At 36.9% G+C, this 20,252-nt stretch overlaps 1 protein-coding gene across 1 annotated transcript in view; it reads right to left on the reverse strand.

Annotated features, from left to right (window-relative positions):
- Positions 1-20,252, reverse strand: part of LOC122815911 (glutamate receptor ionotropic, NMDA 2D-like) — a 1,415,655-nt gene that overhangs the window by 237,714 nt on the left and 1,157,689 nt on the right. Inside the window, 1 exon segment of the mRNA XM_044088769.1 lies at positions 12,468-12,628. Coding sequence (XP_043944704.1) covers positions 12,468-12,628 — 161 coding nt within the window.

Consider the following 20,252-nt stretch of genomic DNA (forward strand, 5'->3'; position numbering starts at 1 on the left):
TGACGACATCCCAGGCTGCCTTCTACATGAACTACAGAATGAACTGGCACCCCACCTAAGTACCATGTTCAATCATAGCCTCACCTCAGGCTTTGTGCCCATTGAATGGCGCACCGTGACAGTTATCCCACTCCACAAAGGGGGGGCCACAACAGACCCCGGGAACTACCGCCCCATTAGCCTGACGAGCCTCGTCTGCAAGGCCATGGAACATATCATCATGGAACTCATAAACCAAGACATTGAAGATCTCCAAACCCTGGACCCCACACAGTTTGGGTTTGTAAAAGGCAGATAATGTCTCCTAAACCTGATAGACTTCTTTGAAGTAGTCACCAAAGACATAGATGAGGATGAGGTGGTTCACACAGCCTATCTAGATCTCGCCAAGGCGTTCAACACCATTCCCCACTCTGGAATTATAGATAAACTCACTAAACTAGGTATAAATCCCTATGTCACAAAATGGGTTGCCAAATGGCTTACTGAAAGAACCCACACTGTGAAAGTAGCAAACTCCAAATCAGACTTCAGACCAGTGACAAGTGGAGTTCCACAGGGTTCAGTCCTGGGTCCTCTCCTGTTTGGTATCTACTTCTCTGAAGTACAGGCTAACACAGAAGGTCTTTGGCTAACTAAATTCGCAGATGACTGCAAACTAGGAGCCATGATTGAAACTCCTAATGATGTGGACATCCTACAAAAGGGCCTCACTGAGACAGATGCCTGGTGTCAAAGACATGGTCTCAAGCTCAATGCCAAAAAGTGCATTGTCATCCCCTTTGGTAAAAATTCTGTACCCATGAACTACCACATAGGCGGTAGTCTACTTAACACCGAAAGTGTGATAAGAGACCTTGGAACACAGGTGGACAGTAGTCTCTCCTTTGATTATCACATCGCCAAAGTGGTCAGGAAATCCTTCTACGTGGCACACCTCATCACAAAAGGTTTCTCATCCAGAAAAAAAGAGGCCATTGTTCCCCTCTACTCATCACTCATTAGACCCATTATAGAGTACAACGCCCCTTTTGGTATGTACCTCACAAGACATCTACAACAACTGGAAAGGCCAGAAAAAATACCTCACAAAGAGGATTACTGGCCTCAAACATATGCCTTATGCAGACCATCTCAGAAAACTCCAGCTTTACTCCGTCGCATATCGCCTACTCAGAGGCGATCTCTGCCTAACATACAAAGCTATGTCAAACCCAGAGCTGTTGGACATGCTCCACTTAAAGAAATCCCAATCCCTCCAAGCTACACGCTCTAGGGACCTAAACCTTGTCACCACAATAAACAGAACATGCTGGAGGGATAGATTCCTGTCCCAGAGACTTCCCATACTCTGGAACAGACTACCTATCAATGTCAAACTGAGCTCCTCATTAGCACTCTTCAAGAAAAATCTTGATGATGGGTAATAGGAAATTCACCCCGGGGATCACTTCTGTGGTTCTGCTTGACAGGGGCACAGGAAAATTATTTTCTTGGGTGGCGAAAGCCAGGGTCCATTTTTGGCTAGGCTTGTATAGGCCCTAGGGCCAATAGCCTAGTACCTACCTATGAACCTATGGACTGTAAATGTTAACATTTGCTAATGCATATCTACAGGACATTGCACAGAATGGGTGTACTAGTTTACTTATATTTGTGTGTATGTGTGTGTTTACATATATGTGTATGTATATATGAGTCTACTTTGACCCATTGAATTAATGTTTCAGCGAAACTCAGTTTCGCTACTCCAGTTTCCTAAAAGTGCATTTCTCTGGAAATACACTTACGTGAAACTACAGTTCACAGAAGAAATAAAAAAAACAAACAAATACACTACATTAAAATATATAGGGGCAAGCCTCCCTGTGCCCCTCACAACAACTGCTACTAATATATACCAACTCTGAGATCACACTACAGTGAGGAAAAGGGAAAATTCCCTTATCCCCATTGTACCGCAATCTCCAACAACAACCTCAGTGAACTGTAATTTCATGAAAGTTCATTTGTGGAGAAATGCACTTTCACGAAACTGGAGTAGTGAAACTGAGTTTTGCTGAAACGTTAATTCAGCGGGTCAAAGTAGATCTGTATATACATATATGTTTTTCAGGTTAGACTAGTCATCCACATGAAGAATTTTACAGATGCTGCCCATGCCTTTTACACTAAAAAAAAAACAGTTTAGTAAATACAACAAAATGAAGCAGATGTAATACTTATAACAAATAACTTGACAAAGTGCAACAAATATAGAGGATATTGGATGCTCTCAGACCATAACCAGTTTATGGGTTCAAGATGTGGATGTCAAGAAATTCACATGAAGAGTGGAGTGAAGTGAAGCTGAACTGATAAATCTTGATATCCATGCTGAGACTCATAACTTATGATTGGTGGATCCTGATCATGCGTCTTTGGTGTGAATTTGGCTTCATCTGCTCAAGTACCATCAGATACAGAAAAAAGTATAGAAATGCAAAGGTTTTAATGTTTTGAAACTCCCAAAACACTTAATCCAGGCAATCAGACAGGAACCAGAAGGGAAGTGCCCCTCTAAGGGGACAAACAGCTTTAAAAGCTTTTAGACACTTTACTTTGTCACGCATTTTGTTTACAAGTGTGGCAGAGTGAAGGATTTAACAGTTTTTAAACCTCTTTAAGTTGTTGCATCTACTTTGTGGTGGCTGACTGACCATTGATATTCTCTAGTGTGGTACTATGGCTTAACATCGTTTACAGGTGCTTATCGAAAACTTCATAAACACCTTCCTGATATCACAGAGATGCATAACAGAACTGTTATTTCCCTCACTCCAGAGCATAAACTTGCAGAAAATTGTGTGGAGCGCTATCAAATGAGAATGACATGATAAATGTTCTAACGTACATTTGTAAGGTAGTCATTTGATATTTACTTGTTGCTATACTTAGAATTTATGAGGCTGTTTACTTAGATTTAATGTTAAGTGAACTCGAAGGAAAACTAAATTCCACATGGAAAAAACAAGGAACACCAGTCCAAAAAAACAAATAAAACAATAAGCTGTTGACTGAGGCTGGAAACAAGATGAACTGCAACAGCTTAGCGTAAAAAACTTTTTATTAACGCTTTAACCAAGGCGAACTGCAGCAGCTTAGCATAAAAGTTGGGGGTCTAATTTGTTTATTCAGATTGTGACCTTGTGACAAAAAAAATGCCATCCATTCTGAGATAAGTATGACATAGCTGTTTCCTCTCATGATGATTTACTTCAATAAAACCTATAGAGAAAAGAGAGCCATTTCAGAAATGGTACAGTCAGTCAAACAGAAGTACTTATTAATACATTTTAAATCTTGCTTCTGAAATATTCTTTGGTGCACAGCTTGCATCTTCTCCTGGTCACAAACAAATGCGTTTAAGCACTTGATTGAAACCTGACTAGATTCTCTTTATTTACAGCATTTATTTATTATTTTTATTTATTATTTATTTGCAGTTGGTTTACCAGGATAGTCCATTGGGCCAAAAAGAGCCCGTTTTCAATGGAGTCCTGGGGAGAAAAGCTCCAAGAAACAAACAAACTAGGTACAAACAATAGACTGCTAATAAAAATAATACAATTGTAAAAGATACAAACATTTGAGTTCAAAATTCAGGAAACTTTCAAACAATACAATCTAGTGAATGATAATGTGCAGTATTTATGCTGTGAAAAGTGATATTACTTTACACATACAGAGTAGTTATTTTGTAAGGAACATAAGCTTTATAAGGTACAGTCAGGTAACATGAGTGTGAAAGAAGATGTAAATACCATATTTTTATGAGGGGTGGTAGCAAGAGCATTCCCATTGGGACCTTAGATACATATGAAGAGATTTGATTTTTTGAACATGTAATGATTGGAAGTGGTGCGAATGGATGGTGGGAGTGAGTTCCAGAGACGAGCTAGGTTAAAGGATAGTAAGTTTTTGCCTGGAGGACGAGTTGGTTTATGTACTTCTAGTAGGTTTTGATTGTTTGACCTTAAAACTCTATCGGGTAGGTGCATCTTGAAGGCAGAAGACAGGGAGGGACAGAGAGATGGGTTGAGAATGAGCTTGTGGGCTAAAATTAGCTGAGTATAGTTGAGTTGATTTGGTAGCTCAAGCCAATTTAGTTTTTGGAGAGAGGAACAGTGGTGGGTGGAGGACCTGTGGCTGTTAGCGAACTTCGCGATTTTGTTGTAACAAGAGGAAAGTTGTTTTTTTAGAGAGGACTGAAGATTAGTTAGCAGAGGTGCTCCGTAGAGAAGGGAGGGGATAAGAAAGGAAGAAGAGAGAGTGATTTTAGAGGAGCTTGTGAGGTACTGTTTCTGACGATAGAGCATGCCTAGTTTTTGATGGGTTTTTTTAATATTTAGTTGTAGGTGGGAGTTGAAATTAAGCTGGTTGTCAATTTGGACACCAAGTAACTTGGTTTCAGACAACAGTTCCAGGGATGAATTATTTTGACTAGTAATCAAGAATGTGTTCATATCGAAAGGAGTAGTTTTTGAGGGGGTAAATACCATTAGTTTAGTTTTGGAGGCATTGAGTGCTAGTTGGTTTATTTTCATCAAATGTTCAGTAATTGAAAAAGCTTCTTGTGTAAGCTTTAAGAGCATAGAGGAAGATGTGGCAGAGCAAATAATGGTAGAATCATTTGCATATTGGATGATGTTAGAGAATGGAATGGATTTGCGGAAATCATTTATAAATATATTGAAAAGAAGGGGACCAAGAATGGAGCCTTGGGGAACTCCGGTGGGGGTACTAAGAAAAGAAGAAGTGGCCTTTTTCCATTTTACAGCTTGGAATCTGTTTGATAGATAGCTGGAGAACCAGTTCACGGAGGAGGGAGAAAGGTTAAGTTTTGAAAGTTTAGTTAAGAGCAGGCTGTGTGAGATAGTGTCGAAGGCCTTAGAGAGGTCAAGTAGTAGGGTAGAGACAATTTGGCCAGAGTCACGTGCTTTATTAACAGTCTCAAGATAGGAGAGGAGGGCTGTCATAGTGCTATGATTTGACCTAAAACCATGTTGAGTAGGGGTTAGAAGGTTGTTATCTAAGAGATGTGGTAAGAGTTGAAGTTGGACACACTTTTCTAGAAGTTTAGAAATGGGGGACAGGATAGCAATGGATCGGAAGTTGTTGACGTTACAGTTATTGCCACCTTTATGCAGAGGAATGATAAAGGCTTGTTTCCAGATTTGGGGTACTGTACATTCATGGATGGAGCGGTTAATTAGAATGCTTATAGGATAGGCAACTGCTTCAGCAGCTATGCTTAGAAAGTAAGAGGGAATGTTATCAGGTGCGTTAGTACAAGGCTTCAATTTCTGAAGGAGTTTCATTATAGTAGAAGTGGGTATAGGTTTTAGTGAGAATAGAGCTGAGTGGGGAGAGAGAGAATTAGAGGATGGTAGGGATGATGTGGAAGTTGGAGTAGGAGAAGAGGTGGAGGATAGACAGTGAGTAGATGGGAATGAGGAAGGAGTGGTAGTGAAGGGTGGAATGTTAGCAGGAGAGGGTGGAGGTGTATTAGATAGTGAGGTGGGGCTAAGGAATGAGGAAGTTAGTTTGCTAATAGATTCAATGAAAAAGGAGTTAAATTGAGTAGCTAAGTCTAAATCTGGGGCATTAGGGTCTGGGGTAGGGGTGTGTGGTTTTCTGGGATTAAGGAGGGTAGAGATTCCTTTCCAAAATTTTTGAGGATTTGTTTTATTATTGTTTTGGAGTGTAAAGAAGTATTTTTGTCTATCAGAGATAGATTTACAAAATACTTTTTTACTCTGAGACAATTAAGAAATCTGTACACCAAAAGCAATTATGGTTAACACACAGCAGTGTGAAGAGAAAAGGGGTGAATTAATCTCCCCTTTTCCTTACATTGTTGCAGATAATGAACCTTTCTGATGATTTAGAATGATTAACAATATTCACAAGTTAATATGGGTCGCATGTAACTGTGCATTTCTAGTGATCTGCTTTTAAGTGCACAGGGCAGCCTTTTATATAGGTTAAACTGGTGCTGACCAACCTTTTACCTTTCTACAGAGCTGAAAACTTTGATTTATGCTATCTATTCAAGAAAAAAAATCAGTTATTGACTAATAATACTAAGATATGCATTTAAAAACTGCACATAGGGACTGTTCTATGAATATAATGACTTTATTTGCCAGTCTTGTTTACTGGACTATTTTCTTTTACAAAATGGTGTGCCATGAAATTTTTTGCAAGACCAGGATGAGCACCATTCTGCACAGAAACAGATTTACACAAGGAACTCAGATGTGATAACAGCATGTTAATTAACTGAAGACATATTGACAGCAGTTTAGTCTGAAATCTGCTGCCTGCTTTCTCACCTATTAGGGTAGTGCATACTAGCATGGGATTGGTGTTTTAATATCAGAACATAATGATAATAACAATACTATCTGCCTTCAATGGAAAAATCAGCCATCAAAGAGGCCATGTCTGTCAAAGAAAGAAAAGTAATATTTTTGTATTTAAACTTAATTGGATTTTTTATACTTCTCTGCCTTCTAATAATATAGCATATTTCTTGATATAGTATAGACTGTGGGATTTACTTCATTTTATGAAGACTTTAATTTATTTCATTGATTTTCTCATGTTGAGACAGTATTATCTGCATGGATTACGTAGCATAAGAGACAGAAGTATAGAATATAATATGCAGCACAGAATGCAGTAACACAATCTTGTATTAATAAAGAAATGTGTGTATGATAAGCAAAGAAAAAGACAGGAAGGGGAACAGCTCACACTGCACGTTCTGTAGTTCATAATGATAAATGTTACATCAGTACAGAGGTAATAGTGATAGAAGTGCTGTAATGATATATTGACTGAGGATTGTCATATGTACAAGCTGGTTTTAGAAAAGGCAGAGACACCAAAGATCAAATCGCCAACATCCTGTGAATAATGGAAAAAGCAAGTGAGTTCCTGAAAAATACCTGCCTCTGCTTTATTGTCTTCACTAGTGCCTTTGACTGTGTTTATCATAATAAAATATGGCACATCCTTAAACAAATGGGGGCAACTTGTCACTGTATTTGCCTCCTGAAGAATTTGTACTCAGAAGCAGAAACAGTTAAAATCAAATATGAAATAACCAATTGGTTCAAGATTTGGAAAGGACTATGACTCAGTTCATATGTTGAGTATATGATGCATAATGCTGGGTTAGATTAATTTGATGATGATGGTACCAAAATTGCTGGGAGAAATAATAATAACCTCAGACAAGTAGTTGATACCACTCTGATGGCTGAAACTGAGGATGAGTTGAAGTGTCTGTTGATAAAGGTGAAAGTAGAAACACAAAAGAGAGTGTGTTGCTCAGTATCAAAACAAATAAATAAATGATCACGTCATCTAGTTGTATCAATTCTTTGCAAATAGATGGGAAAGGAATTTACTTTCCTAAGCTCAGGTCTCTGCATATGGTGATAACACCCATGAAATTTAAAGGCACTTGCTTTTTGAAAGGAAACTATGGCAAACCGGGCCAAGATTTTAAAAAGCAAAGACATCACCTGGTTGACAAAGGTGAGTACAGTAAAAGCAATAGTTTTTTCCTGAAATAGCATATGGCTGGCTTCTTGGACTATTCACTGGAAAATATATTCTTTTGAATTGTAGTGTTGAAAACATTTGAAAATGCCCTGGATTACAAGAATATCAAATCAGTCAATATTTAATGAAATAAATCCAGACTGTTCCCTTAAAGGCCTGATAGTAAAACTAAAGATCAAATCCTTTGCCATATAATGGAAAGTCAGGATTCACTACAGCAGACACTGATGCTGGGAAAGATCCAGGTTACTTGAAGGTTGACCAGAGGAATTGAACATAAGTAATGAATATAAATTTGAAACATATTAAAGAAACGTATTAAAGAAATATTTTTTGACATACAGGCCGGGCATGCTCCCAGTTTGCAAACATCAGCAAACTTGGTGGCCTGGACTTCTGAGAAATAGATTCCAAACAGTAAGGGGCCTAGCACTATTTTGAAAAAAGAATGGGGGGGCAGCAAGAAAGCCTGAACATTTTTGATGGGAAGAATGTGAGGCAATAATCTGATACATTAATGTCATATGAGGGCAGATAAAGAAAAGAGAAAACTAGCTAACTGCCCATTTAAGAATGAGAACACAAATTTATCTATAGGCGGGGTCATGGTGCGGTGGGGTATATGATGAATTAGTGCAAACAGAAACTTCCTGAAAACTCAGATTAACTATCTTGATTTCCAGAATGATGCAGATCTTGTACTGAAGGTTGAGCACCGATGGTTACACTTGAAAATAACTAAAGGTGTATGGCCTGATCCATCTGAGATTATTACATCTAAAGTTTTAGACTAAGTTCTTAAGAAAAGCTTATAAAATAGCACAGGATCTGTATGGGGAATATCATTTAGATGGTCAGTGAAATTAGAAACTCTCCAGACCCAAGTACAAAATGTTATGACATAATTGAAAAGAGTTTCTTGGGGAAGTCAAAACCTCTCTACTGACTACTTTTTTCAGTGGGGTGGGTCATTCTTAGCTGAGAAACTATCAGAAATGTTTAATTCAGTCAGGCATTACTCTTACCTCTACCCCTGGTATTTTGAGTGAGATGTGTAAATTTACACCAGGCACTCTAAATTATTTATCAAGATATTGGCAAACTTGCAAAGAAGCTAGATAAGGTGTTATTTCAGTTAATAGCACCATAAAACTTGTAAATCCTTTAAAGACAATAAATAATATTGTACAATTTCATTGCCGTTAATGTCTTTATCAATCATATACCTGTACATACATAAATACATATATAAATTGTTATAATAACTAAACATACAATGTTGCAATGGATGTTTATAACTGTTATCCCAAATGTACTATGACCCCATGTACCACATTGTTTTCTGGCATTTGTTTGTAAACCATATTGTCTAATACATATTCTGTACTGACAGAGGTACTCAGGTTGTGTCTGAAAAGGATTAGTGAACCATTTCACTCTCACAGTCATCAAATGGAAGTAAATAAATAAAATTTGGATTTTTTCATGCAGATATATCATCTATAAGTGGTGACACTTATTCTCTTTTATTATATGTCAATGTGATAAAATCCTGAAGCAAGAATATTACTATTGATATTTGGAAGGCTTTAAATACTAAATCCTGGAAATGTATGTTGGATGCATTACAAAGGAGATATTGGACTATGCTTTTTAAGATGTGTGCAAGCCTTATATTTGAACAATATCATTCAAATTTCTGTCAGTGGCAAGCTATAATATATATGGGAGAGATACATAGAGACCCATTTCGGGGGGGCCTTTTTTCACCCAGTCTGCTCATAATAGCTGTAAAGGAGCTGGCCTTAGGGTATGTGTTAATTAAGGTAGGTAGCATTAGCATAAATATGGTGATAGTGCCTTCTTATTGTTCATTGTTAAATGTCTAATTGTGGGAGAGAAAGTGATCTTAGAATCCATACAGTGCCTGATACCATTGGGGAATGTGGCAGTGTATCACTGAGGTATGGTTAAGGTAATGCCAGGAAATTTCCTAAAAGTCTTGTTGTTTGGTAATATTTGGACTGAGACTTGTGAATTAAATCAGATAAATTTAAAAGGCAAATTAAGGACAGCCATGCAGAGATTGTGAGAAAATGTTCTGTGATAGCAGGCAGAACTAAAGCAGATAAGACAATGGTTTTACCACATATATAAACCATCTGTAATAGTGATTATCAAGCTATATTGCATATACATGATTAGAAAACATGAATTCGGGAAACCAGGGTTGGAGGACAACAAGCAATAAAGCCAAAATTTCAATATGTCAAGGGAGGGTAGAGCCTATATCATATTCTTACATAGTTTGTTGCCTTCAGTTTTGTTATCATTATATTTGGTATGAAATGGAAAAGTGCAATTCTGGCTTCTTTTGGATGAGTAATAAAAACCTGAGTTATCATTTTTCTCCCTTGAGTGACTGGAGATATGTGAAGTAATTATAATAACTGAAGGTGCATTTTAATGGTACTTTGGGTCTTCTAATTCCATCTGTAATCATGCTGAAGTAATGAAAGCTTAGAGACAGGGGACAGTGGCTAAGACTATGTATTAGACGGAATACATGCATTTGGTCATGCGACTGAATGTTGATCCATCATAATTCCGAACCGTAATGTCAAAACTCATAGGTGCGAATGCTCGTAATGTCAAGCGCAACATTGAATTTGAAATTCCTGATCACACAATCGCCGCAACAAGCGCTACCTTGGGTCTAGAGGGGAGAATAGTAGCCTGGCCAGCCTTTGGTAATTCTGGGTTTGGAATCTGCAGATTCGACATTTTGCTTTCCTCGGATTCTGCATTCAGACATTGGCTGTTCACTCAAATGCATGTATACCGTATTAGACATTGGGATCAAATAATTCATGATTAAACCCCCAGCTGCCTCACATGATAGATGGGTTATTACTCAAGCAGCATATACTCTGCCCCTCACAGTTGAACACTTGCGTACAACTTTCAGTGACTGGGTGGATGAAATTTCACAGAAATAATTCAGAATTTAATCATCCCTTGGAGGAAATGCATTTGGATCAAGTGGGGTAGACAAAGCTGTATTTACCAAAACACCTGGGTTCAGAGGGGCTACACTTTGCTGCCCTTCAGATATGAATGATGTGTGGAAGTTGAAGGATCAGATTTAAAAGAAATTAAATGTCAGAAGACTTGGCTGAAGTTACATGCATGTCTTATGAGAAATAGACCCTTTACTAACGGCCATGAAAGGGTAGAGTTTCTGCTGTAGATGTGGTTACAATGGAGCCTGTGTGCTGCACATCTGATTCTATGTCTGAGAATGCATTATTACTGTTGTCAAGCATCTGAATTGTGAGATGTGATCATTGGTATTGCATGCCATAGTATTTGAAAAACTTGCAATTTTGGGATAAAATTCCTTCCCTTCTTTATGGTGCCCCTATCTTAACTAACTTACAAAATTCTACCCTAAGCAAGATGGAACAGTGCTACAACAATGTTGCAAAGTTCGCCACAAACTCTAAATATCACACACACCACTGTAAACCACTCCTAGAATTAAAATGGCTTGAACTCCCCAACCAACTTGCCTTTATTCAGCTATCCACCTTACACAACCTTATTTTCAAGCCTACTGCCTGCCCTGCACTAACCAGTCTAGTCACACCTTACACACCAAATCGATCCCTACGATCAGAAGACAAAAATCGATTAGCTAACTCAAAACCCACAAGAAAACCTGGTCACTCTCTGTATTCATACTCCGTCTCTATATTTTGGAATTCACTACCTCTAGCTACTAACCCATTTCAAAGCTTCTTTAAAAAAATCATCTGAAAAATACATGGCTCTGCTCCTGCATAAAGCCTGCCTAATGCTCAGGTCTTCCTCTTCTGTCACATTTCAATCCCTGACAAACTGCAAGATCCTAAGGCTCTTCTAACTCTTTCTCTGTTTCTATACCATATCCTTACGCTACTGCTCAGGCTTTATTGCTTCTATTCTTCTTAACTCTCTCTCATTATCTGTCTGCATCATTAACTTTCTGGCTATTTTCCTAACTGAAACAACATTCTATTTTGCTTGTAGTACTACAGTCAATGTCACACAATGCACTACTTATGTACTACTTTTGTGGACAATGTCTACATCATGTATGGTGAGACTGACTATTATTGTCTGTAGTGTTTTAACTGTATAGAATTATCTAGATGTGTAGCTTTATATCGCAACATCTTGTAGCAGTTTGTTCTTTCAACTTATTCTTTGTATAGTATTTCTAATGTAATTTGTATTGTATTGGATTATACTGTATTTGTATTGTACTGTATGTGGAGCTTTTCTCCCTGGGTCTCTGCTGAAAATGGGTTCTGTAGACCCAGTCAGACCACCCCGGTAAACAAATGTCAAATAAAAATAAATAAATAAAAGAAGATGGGAATACTTGGAAAGTGAAAATATAAAGGTGAGAGTTGTACTGGTCATTGTAACCAAAAGTTGAACTATTAGTGAGTATAAACACAAATAAAACCTTACTGTTTCAATGACTACTTGTTTTTGGAATTTATGTGGATGCGTTGGTCTCCTTCAAGGGCAGGAGCCTTTTGAATGTTTACTTCAAAGAATGGAATAATGTTTTCAGACTTTTTCCCAGTTGTATCAGACTAGCATCATTCTCCTCCTTGGTTTTATGTTTTGTTATGTTTGAAGAAACACAGTTGACTGTTATGTTCGTTGAATATTAATAAACACCTAAAATATTATATTATAAAAGAAAACACAGAAAACACTCCCTTTTATGTTGAGTTAAATGAAATAAGTTAATTTGTTACAAACAACATCTACACAATCCATGGTGTGGCACTAACCCAGTCTTGAGGTGGTGCAGGGCATCTTCCACTGACTTCTGGTTATGTTTGATCATGTAAGTATGCATGTCAGGGTAGTTGCTCCGGATGTTCTTCTCTGTGCTTCCATTGGGTACTGTGCCAAACTTCAGGGGTGGGTACTGTTCTTGGGGTCTTTGAAACTAGGGGAACAAAAATAGTGAGGTAAGTGGCAGTGAATTATTATCAATAATAATAATATAATAATTCATTTGAACATTTCAAAAATCTAATAAAAAAATATATATAATTAGCTTATTCAAAATCTAAAAAATTAATCCAGCAAGACAAAGGCACTCCAAAACGGCCAGTTTCTATAAAAAAACTTTTATTGTCGACACTGCAGGTGCTTTCACAAACTAAGCTGTTTCTTCAGGTAATGTCTATCAAACTAAAAAAACTCAGTTTAAATACCATATACTACCTCCGTTGATTAATCATGTGACATCAAGGCACTCAAATGATTTAATCATACAGTCTCATAAAAGCATATGCATAGCACCTAAATACAGAAATCATAATACATTCATAAAATGCATATGCAACACACACACACACAGATATATATATATATATATATATATATATATATATATATATATATATATATATACATAGAAATACATAATACAAAGTCAAAAGACATTTTAATTTTTTTGTTTTAATTTTTTTGTTTTAATTTTATTTATTTATTTATTTATTTTTGGTTTAATTTATTGGTTTTCTTTGCGGGGACTTCTTTACCAGAAAGGGTTGATATTTGTGTTTGTTCTGCTTATTCAAAATCTACTTTACTCATTTTGTCATACGTTTGATGTGGAGACTATGACTGATACAATTCAGTAGCTTAAATAGGTCACAGATGGTCTTTCATCCTCTTTAGTTTGAGTTATGTGTTATGCTTAAGTACAATAAAAATAAAATAAAACAGTATTCTTCTGTCAAAAGATATGTTACTTCAATATGATTTTCAGTTTTTAGAGGAAATTATAAGTGTTTGTCAACTAGATAATTTCTTCTTCTTGTCTTTAGTGTTATAAAGGTAATGCAAGAAGCAAACAACTGCCCTGTCTGCATTAACAAAAAAAGACCTAAACGCAACTTCTTAAACATCTCCTTAAAACACATGTAAATATTATCCATCCATTCACAACCCCTTTTAACATTTTTATACATGGTGCCAGGGTGCCACTTTAATAGTGACAATCTCGAGCAAAAGTGTACACCACTGGATGGATAGCCGTGCCACGGCTGTTGTTCTGTACCACGCACTCACACACACACTCACATCAATGGCCAATTCAGAGTGACTAGTCTGCCTATTGCATGTCTTTGGAATATGGGATAAAACCAAATGTAGATATTGTACCGAGTACTTATTTACTGAAATAATAAAATTAATAAACCATGCTACTGTAAGCAGCTGTTTATCTATATTTAACAAGGGAGAATTTTATTACTGCTGCACAGATGTAAATAATTTCTGTTGTGGCTAGAGCTAATTTCCATTTATTTTAAACATTTTCTTTCAGTGAGATTTTCCGCACTATTAATTTCAGATTGAATGGATACTTCAGTATGCATTTATTTGTTTGTTTACTTACTTATTTATCTGCTTTGTTTTGACTTTGTAAATTAGATACGTGATATTTTCCAAATAATTCATTACAGTCATGACTTTGACAATTTTTTATCCAATGAAACAAACATCAAAATCATGCATAACAGAATGAAGCAATATCCTATAAATTAAATGTGTGGCTCGACAAAGAAATAAGATAATTTATGAGATTGAAAAGCTGAAAGGGAAACTTGCATTCACTTCACATAAAACTAGTAAAGAGGATGTTGGCATCGTGCATCTTGTAAGGGTGATTTAACTCAAAAGTGAGAAAAGATATTTTGTTTTACTTCTTCAATGAGTTTCTTTTTTTTTCAATAATTTTTATTTTTCTTTTTACATTAATAAATGTCACAGATAAAAAACATCTTGCAGCTTGACCGTATATATATGTTATACACTGATGTCAATACCACAGGATATAGGTCATACAACATATCTATTTACACTATGTACATAGATGCTTTCACTGTTAATTCCACAGGTATGCAGTCAGTGTATACGTTCGTAATATCCAAGTTATTATTTAATATCTGAACTTGTATGTCTTCTTCGGTTCCATTAGAGTGTATTTCTAAGTTGCTGTGTGATGAATTATGCTAATATGATGTTAAAGGTTTGTTCCCAAATTTCTCTGGATTTCATATTTATTTATTGTATATTTATTTTACATTTGTTGACTGGGATAGTCTAACTGGATTTATGTCCATTTTCAGTAGAGTCCCGGGGAGATAAGCTCCAAGAGATTACTAGACTACTAACATACAGGTACTAGTTGTTGTTGTGTCTTTCGGCTTTTCCCGGTTAGGGGTCGCCACAGTGGAACTCCAGTCCGCTAATGATTGGCAGTAGATTTTTATGTGCCGAGTTGCTGGCCCTGATGCACAACCTTCAATGAAGGTACGTCCATTCACGCATGTCTCCACACAGAAGACGTACTAGTTGTTATACAGTTAAATACTACAAATTTTAAACAGTTCAGGAATCTTCACAGTTTATACAAAAAACATGTTACAAGCATTAGATAAGATATTTTTCACTTTATGTACAAGACTTCATTAGTAACTAGAAAGTAATTGTTAAACAAATGCATACGTCAAGTTTCAACAGTTCAGCAATGTTCACAGTTTAAACAATACTTGTTGCCTGCCTTAGGTAGGATGCTTTAGAATTATATGCAGAAGAATTTAACTAGGTATTTTAAATGATCTCTATTAGGATAAGATATGCTTTTACCAAGGATAGGCCTTGCTCTAAAAAGACACAGATAGAGCAGGAATTAAGTCTTAAGAGAGGATATTTGTGATATAGTATGAGATTAGTCTGGATTTGTACAGGGACATAACCAATGGGCTTTAAGATAGAGTTTCAGATTGTGTTTAAAAAGTGTAAATGAAGACAGTGATGTAAGTTCATGGGGGAGTTGGTTCCAGTACTTTCCAACTGCATTTGAGAACAGAGCATCTCTTGCCATGTTATTAGATTTACATGTTGATATAAGTAGTTTATTAAATGAGCGTAAAGTTGAAAGGTTCTTATACTGGGTAATGAGACTAGCAAGTATTGGGGTATTGATAGGTTGGAAAAGGGTTTTGTGTGCAATGGTGAGTTGTTTAAAGTGAATCTGATTCAGAAGCTCTAACCAGCCTAATTGTTTCAGATTATGGCAGTGATGGGTCCTAAAGGAGGAAGCAGTAGCAAATCTGGCAATACTATTGTAAGCGTTGGCTAGCTTGTTAAGGTTATTTTTTGACAAGTTAGTATATATGGAAGAAGCATAGAGAAGTGTGGAGATAAGGTGGGAATAGGCAATAGTGGTTCTGGCTAGTGGGGAGATAAAGGGTGTTATCCTATAGAGGAAGCCTAGTTTCCTGTTGACAGTTTTTATGGTATTGTTGATATGGGTTTCAAAGTTCAGGTTGTTATCAATGGTTACCCCTAGAAGTTATGTTGTTGGATCAGGAGATATGAGTGTACCATTATTGGATAAGACTGAAAAGTTCATTGGGAGTGATTTACGGGTAGGAGTGAAGAGGAGGAGTTTGGTTTTTTGGGGTTCAAGAGGAGGCAGCGTTGTAGAAACAATTTTTCTGTTTTATTGAACATTGTCTGAGTTAGAGTCTGTAGTTGGGATTGAGATTTAGCTGAGCAGATTATTGTCGAATCATCTGCGTATTGTACACAGTTAGTTAAAGGAATAGCTAGGTTGAGGTCATTGATAAATATTGAGAAAAGGAGGGGGCCCAATATAAAGCCCTGAGGAACACCTAGGGTAACTGGCAGATGGGATGAGAGGTTTTTGTCCCATAGCACTGCCTGCTATCTATTATCAAGGTAGAACTGGAACCATTTTATAGTCTGTGTCCAAAGAAAAGGATTTTAGAATATTGAGAAGTAAGTGGTGGTTGACCATGTCGAATGCTTTTGAAAGGACGATGAAAAGTGCTGAAGAGAGAAGACTGTTATTATGGTTTTTATTGATGTTGTCAGTAAAGGATAGGAGTACAGTTGTTGTACTGTGGAAAGGCCTGAATCCATGTTGAGATTTGGCCAGTAAATTGTTCTGGAGTAGGTGGTGTAGTAACTGTCTGTGGATGCACTTTTCCATTATTTTAGCTAATGGGGAAAGTAGACCTATGGGACGATAGTTAGAATATTCTCTGGAGTTTCCACCCTTGTGTAGAGGGATAATGTAGGAGATTTTCCAGATGGTGGGAATAGTGCTTTCTGGTATGGTTCTATTTATCAGTAATGATACAGGATAAGCTATGACTCTGGCTGCCTTTTGCAGGTATTCAGCAGGTAGCAGGTCAGCTGAGGGGGTAGTAGGTTTTAGTTTACTTAAGAGGTTGCAGATGAGGGAAGTTGGGACAGGTTGCAGGTTTAGAGTTGGGAGAGAGTTAGTAGTATTGGTTTGAGGGGCAGAGCTATCGGTAGTTAGTTGATTAGCAAGTGTTTGGATGGTATCAGTGAAGAAGGTATTAAAAGCATTAGCAGTTCACTTTGGATTGTCAGAATTTGATCCTGTAGGGGATGGTGTTGTGGATTGGCCTGGTTGAAGTAGTCTGGTTATGCTAGCCCAGAAAATTTGTGGATTATTTTGGTTGGTCTGTTGGAGGCAGAAATAAAAGTTTTTTTTATCTTTGAGTATAGCTTTCTTAGTCTCATTTCTTTTTTGCCTGAATTGTTGTTGGTCTACAGAGTTTTTAGTTATAAATAAATAAATAAATTAGTACTAAGATAACTGCTCTTGTGAGCCATTTTAAGCCTAGCCAATTAACCCTTGTGAGACTCAAACCCTGCACCTTGTGTTTGTAAGGCAAACACCTTAACCATTAGGCCACCCTCCCAGTGCCCAAGCTTTATTTCTCTGTTGAATTTTCTGTCTGTTTTAATTTGTAAGCCATGGGACAGGTTTAGATTTAATTTTGATGGAACACTTTGGTGCATGGTGGTTAAGAATTGTTAAGAATTTTGAGTTAAAGTAGTTTGCTGCTTCGTCAAGTGGGAGGTATTTTATAAGTGACCAATCACATTCTTTTAGTTCAGCTTGGAAGTTATTGGGGTTAAAGTTTCTGTTGCTTCTTATTGTTTTATATATGGTTGAGTTGTGTGAGCTTGACCTTTGCTGATTATGTAAGTGAGAGAATGGTCACTTACATTGTCAGGGAGGGTGCCTACATTATAGAGTTGTTGGTGATTTATTTATTAGAATCCAGTCTAGGATGGATTCTTTGTTATTGGGTTTATTAATTTTGGTTGGGGAGTTAATTGTTTATGAGAAGCCATTAAGGTTAATATGGGAGGTTGGTGATTCAGTAAAGCAGTCCTTCCAGTCTATATTAAAGTCTCCAAGAATTATTGTCTCTTGGGGAATTTTTGTGGAGAGTTCAGTAAGGACACCTTCCAGAGTGGTGATGTTGTTACCAGGGGGCAAGTAGATACATATTATATTTAGGGATTTGCTGGGATTAAGTTGAAGTTTGGTGCTAATGATTTCTGCATTGTTTTCAGAAGAGGAACCAAGATCTAGTATAGATATTTGTAGCCCTTCTTTATAGAGGATAGCAACACCCCCTCCTTTTTTTACTTTGCGGTCTTGTCTCAAGATGTTGTACCCAGATGGAATAATTTCAACATCTTGTGTAGTGGGTTTTAGCCATGTTTCTGTTAAATGGAGGTGGGAAATTTTATTATTTATACTGCACATATTGAGGTGAGCTATATAGAGTGAGTTGGGAGATTTAGATGGGATATTTGGGGCAGCGGGAAAATGAATTTGTGGTTCTGTGCTTGCTTTTTGTCCTGGTCCTGGGTTAGGATGAATGTCCCCATCTAGTAAGGAGAGGTGTAATAGTTTGTTTAAGGGATTATGGAGGTTAAAGTAATGGTGAAGAGTTTTTTTAGGTTTTAGATAGTTGTATTTGATATGGGTCAGTCTGTGATATTTAGCAGGAAAATAGCTAGGTAAAGATGTTATATTTATGTGTTCTGGGGAGTTAATTAGATGTATAGTACTTGGTTGTGCATTAGGGAAGTTCAGCTATAAATATTTTGACTGTTCATATAAGGTTAGCAGGTAGGCTGCTGTTAGAGAAAGTAGGAGAAAGACAATGATTAGGAGCCTTAGTTGGATTTGGAAAGGTTGCATTTGCATAGTGACTAATAAGCTTACTGGTGTTCTTTAAAGGGGAGGAGTTATACTAGGGTTGATTCGAGAGAGATGTATGAAGAATGTTAACAAGATGACTATTGTGACTGGATTGGAGAGGAAGAGGGTGTGGTGAGGATGTATAAGCTTAGGAGCAGTAGGGGTGGTTGGGAATTGGGGGTAAGGTAGGGGAACGGAGTGAGCCCACAGGGCGAATGGAGTGGGTAGAGACAAGAGAGGTAAGGAGCTGAAAAGAACAATCAGTTGAAGCAGGGATTACAGTAGGTAGGTAACCCTAAATACTGGAATAAAGTTAAGAGTAGATAATAGAGCTATTTGGAGGGAGTGTAAGAGCTAACCATAAAAATAAATAGATGTTATGGCTACAGTTTAATAGCAAGTGTGTGGATAAACAGTATATAGCAAATGTGTAGTACAGGTCAGGAGAAAGCTTCAAGGCCTGGAAGGGACAAGTCTGCCACCTGGTGGCCCAAATTAATTTATTGTAAGCAGGGTAAAAAAGGAGGGAGTTTAGGTTCCTAATGCAAGAAAAGGAGTAGTGATTCAGAGTGTCTTTAAATAGTTGAAAAAGTAGATTAGACTGGGGAGGGAGTAAAGCTGCTGGTTTTCCTGGCTAGCGTTTATAGCCACCTAGATATAATAATAAGTTATAGGCTATACTGGCCGTGATAGTTTAGATACATACTAATACATATTTTTGTTACTTTTATCTATTACTATTTTATGAGCTAAAAGGTGTTGCATAGCTACTTGTTTAAAACCCTCCCTAAAGATATTTATCGTATCTAGCCATTTAAAAGCTATATACAGTTTCATTAGTAGGAAGATTGTTAAAAGTGTATTTGCTTGTTTTCTTGGTATGTTGGGTGGGAGAATGTGTAATAGAGTGAATTCCCAAGTTAATGTTGATGTTTGATAACCCATTTCTTGTAATTGTACCTCAACAGAGTTCCAGAGTTTATAGACATATTTAAAGCTCCAAAATGCATGGATTAAGTCAGCTATCTGGTCCTTACAGTGTGGGCAGAAAGGTGCTTTTGATGTGTTAAATTTGTGTAGGATTGCAGGTGTAAAATGTGCATTATTATTGATCATGAGCTGAGTGTATGCTAACTTTTTGAGGGGTATAATCTTCAGTGTTAGATTGATTGCCTGGCTTATTTGCTGATCATCTATGGATGGTTTAATTTTTCTCCAGTAGTTAGAGAAGAGGAGGTCTTTCTGGTATTTGATTTCATTTATCATTTTATATGAATTAGTAATAGTTTTCTTTGTTACGATAATAGTTTTCCAAAACCTGCTAAAAGTTTCCTTGTCATTATTGGTCATAGTAGCATTTTGGAGGTAACTGGAACACAAATGCAGTGAGGTATATTTTGAAACTTCTTTGGTGAGTTTCTGAGATTTCAGAGTTGGAATATATATATATATATATATATATATATATATATATATATATATATATATATATACA

Source organism: Protopterus annectens, chromosome 1.part1, assembly GCF_019279795.1.
Source record: "Protopterus annectens isolate FY-2018-M chromosome 1.part1, PAN1.0, whole genome shotgun sequence".
NCBI lineage: Eukaryota > Metazoa > Chordata > Ceratodontiformes > Protopteridae > Protopterus > Protopterus annectens.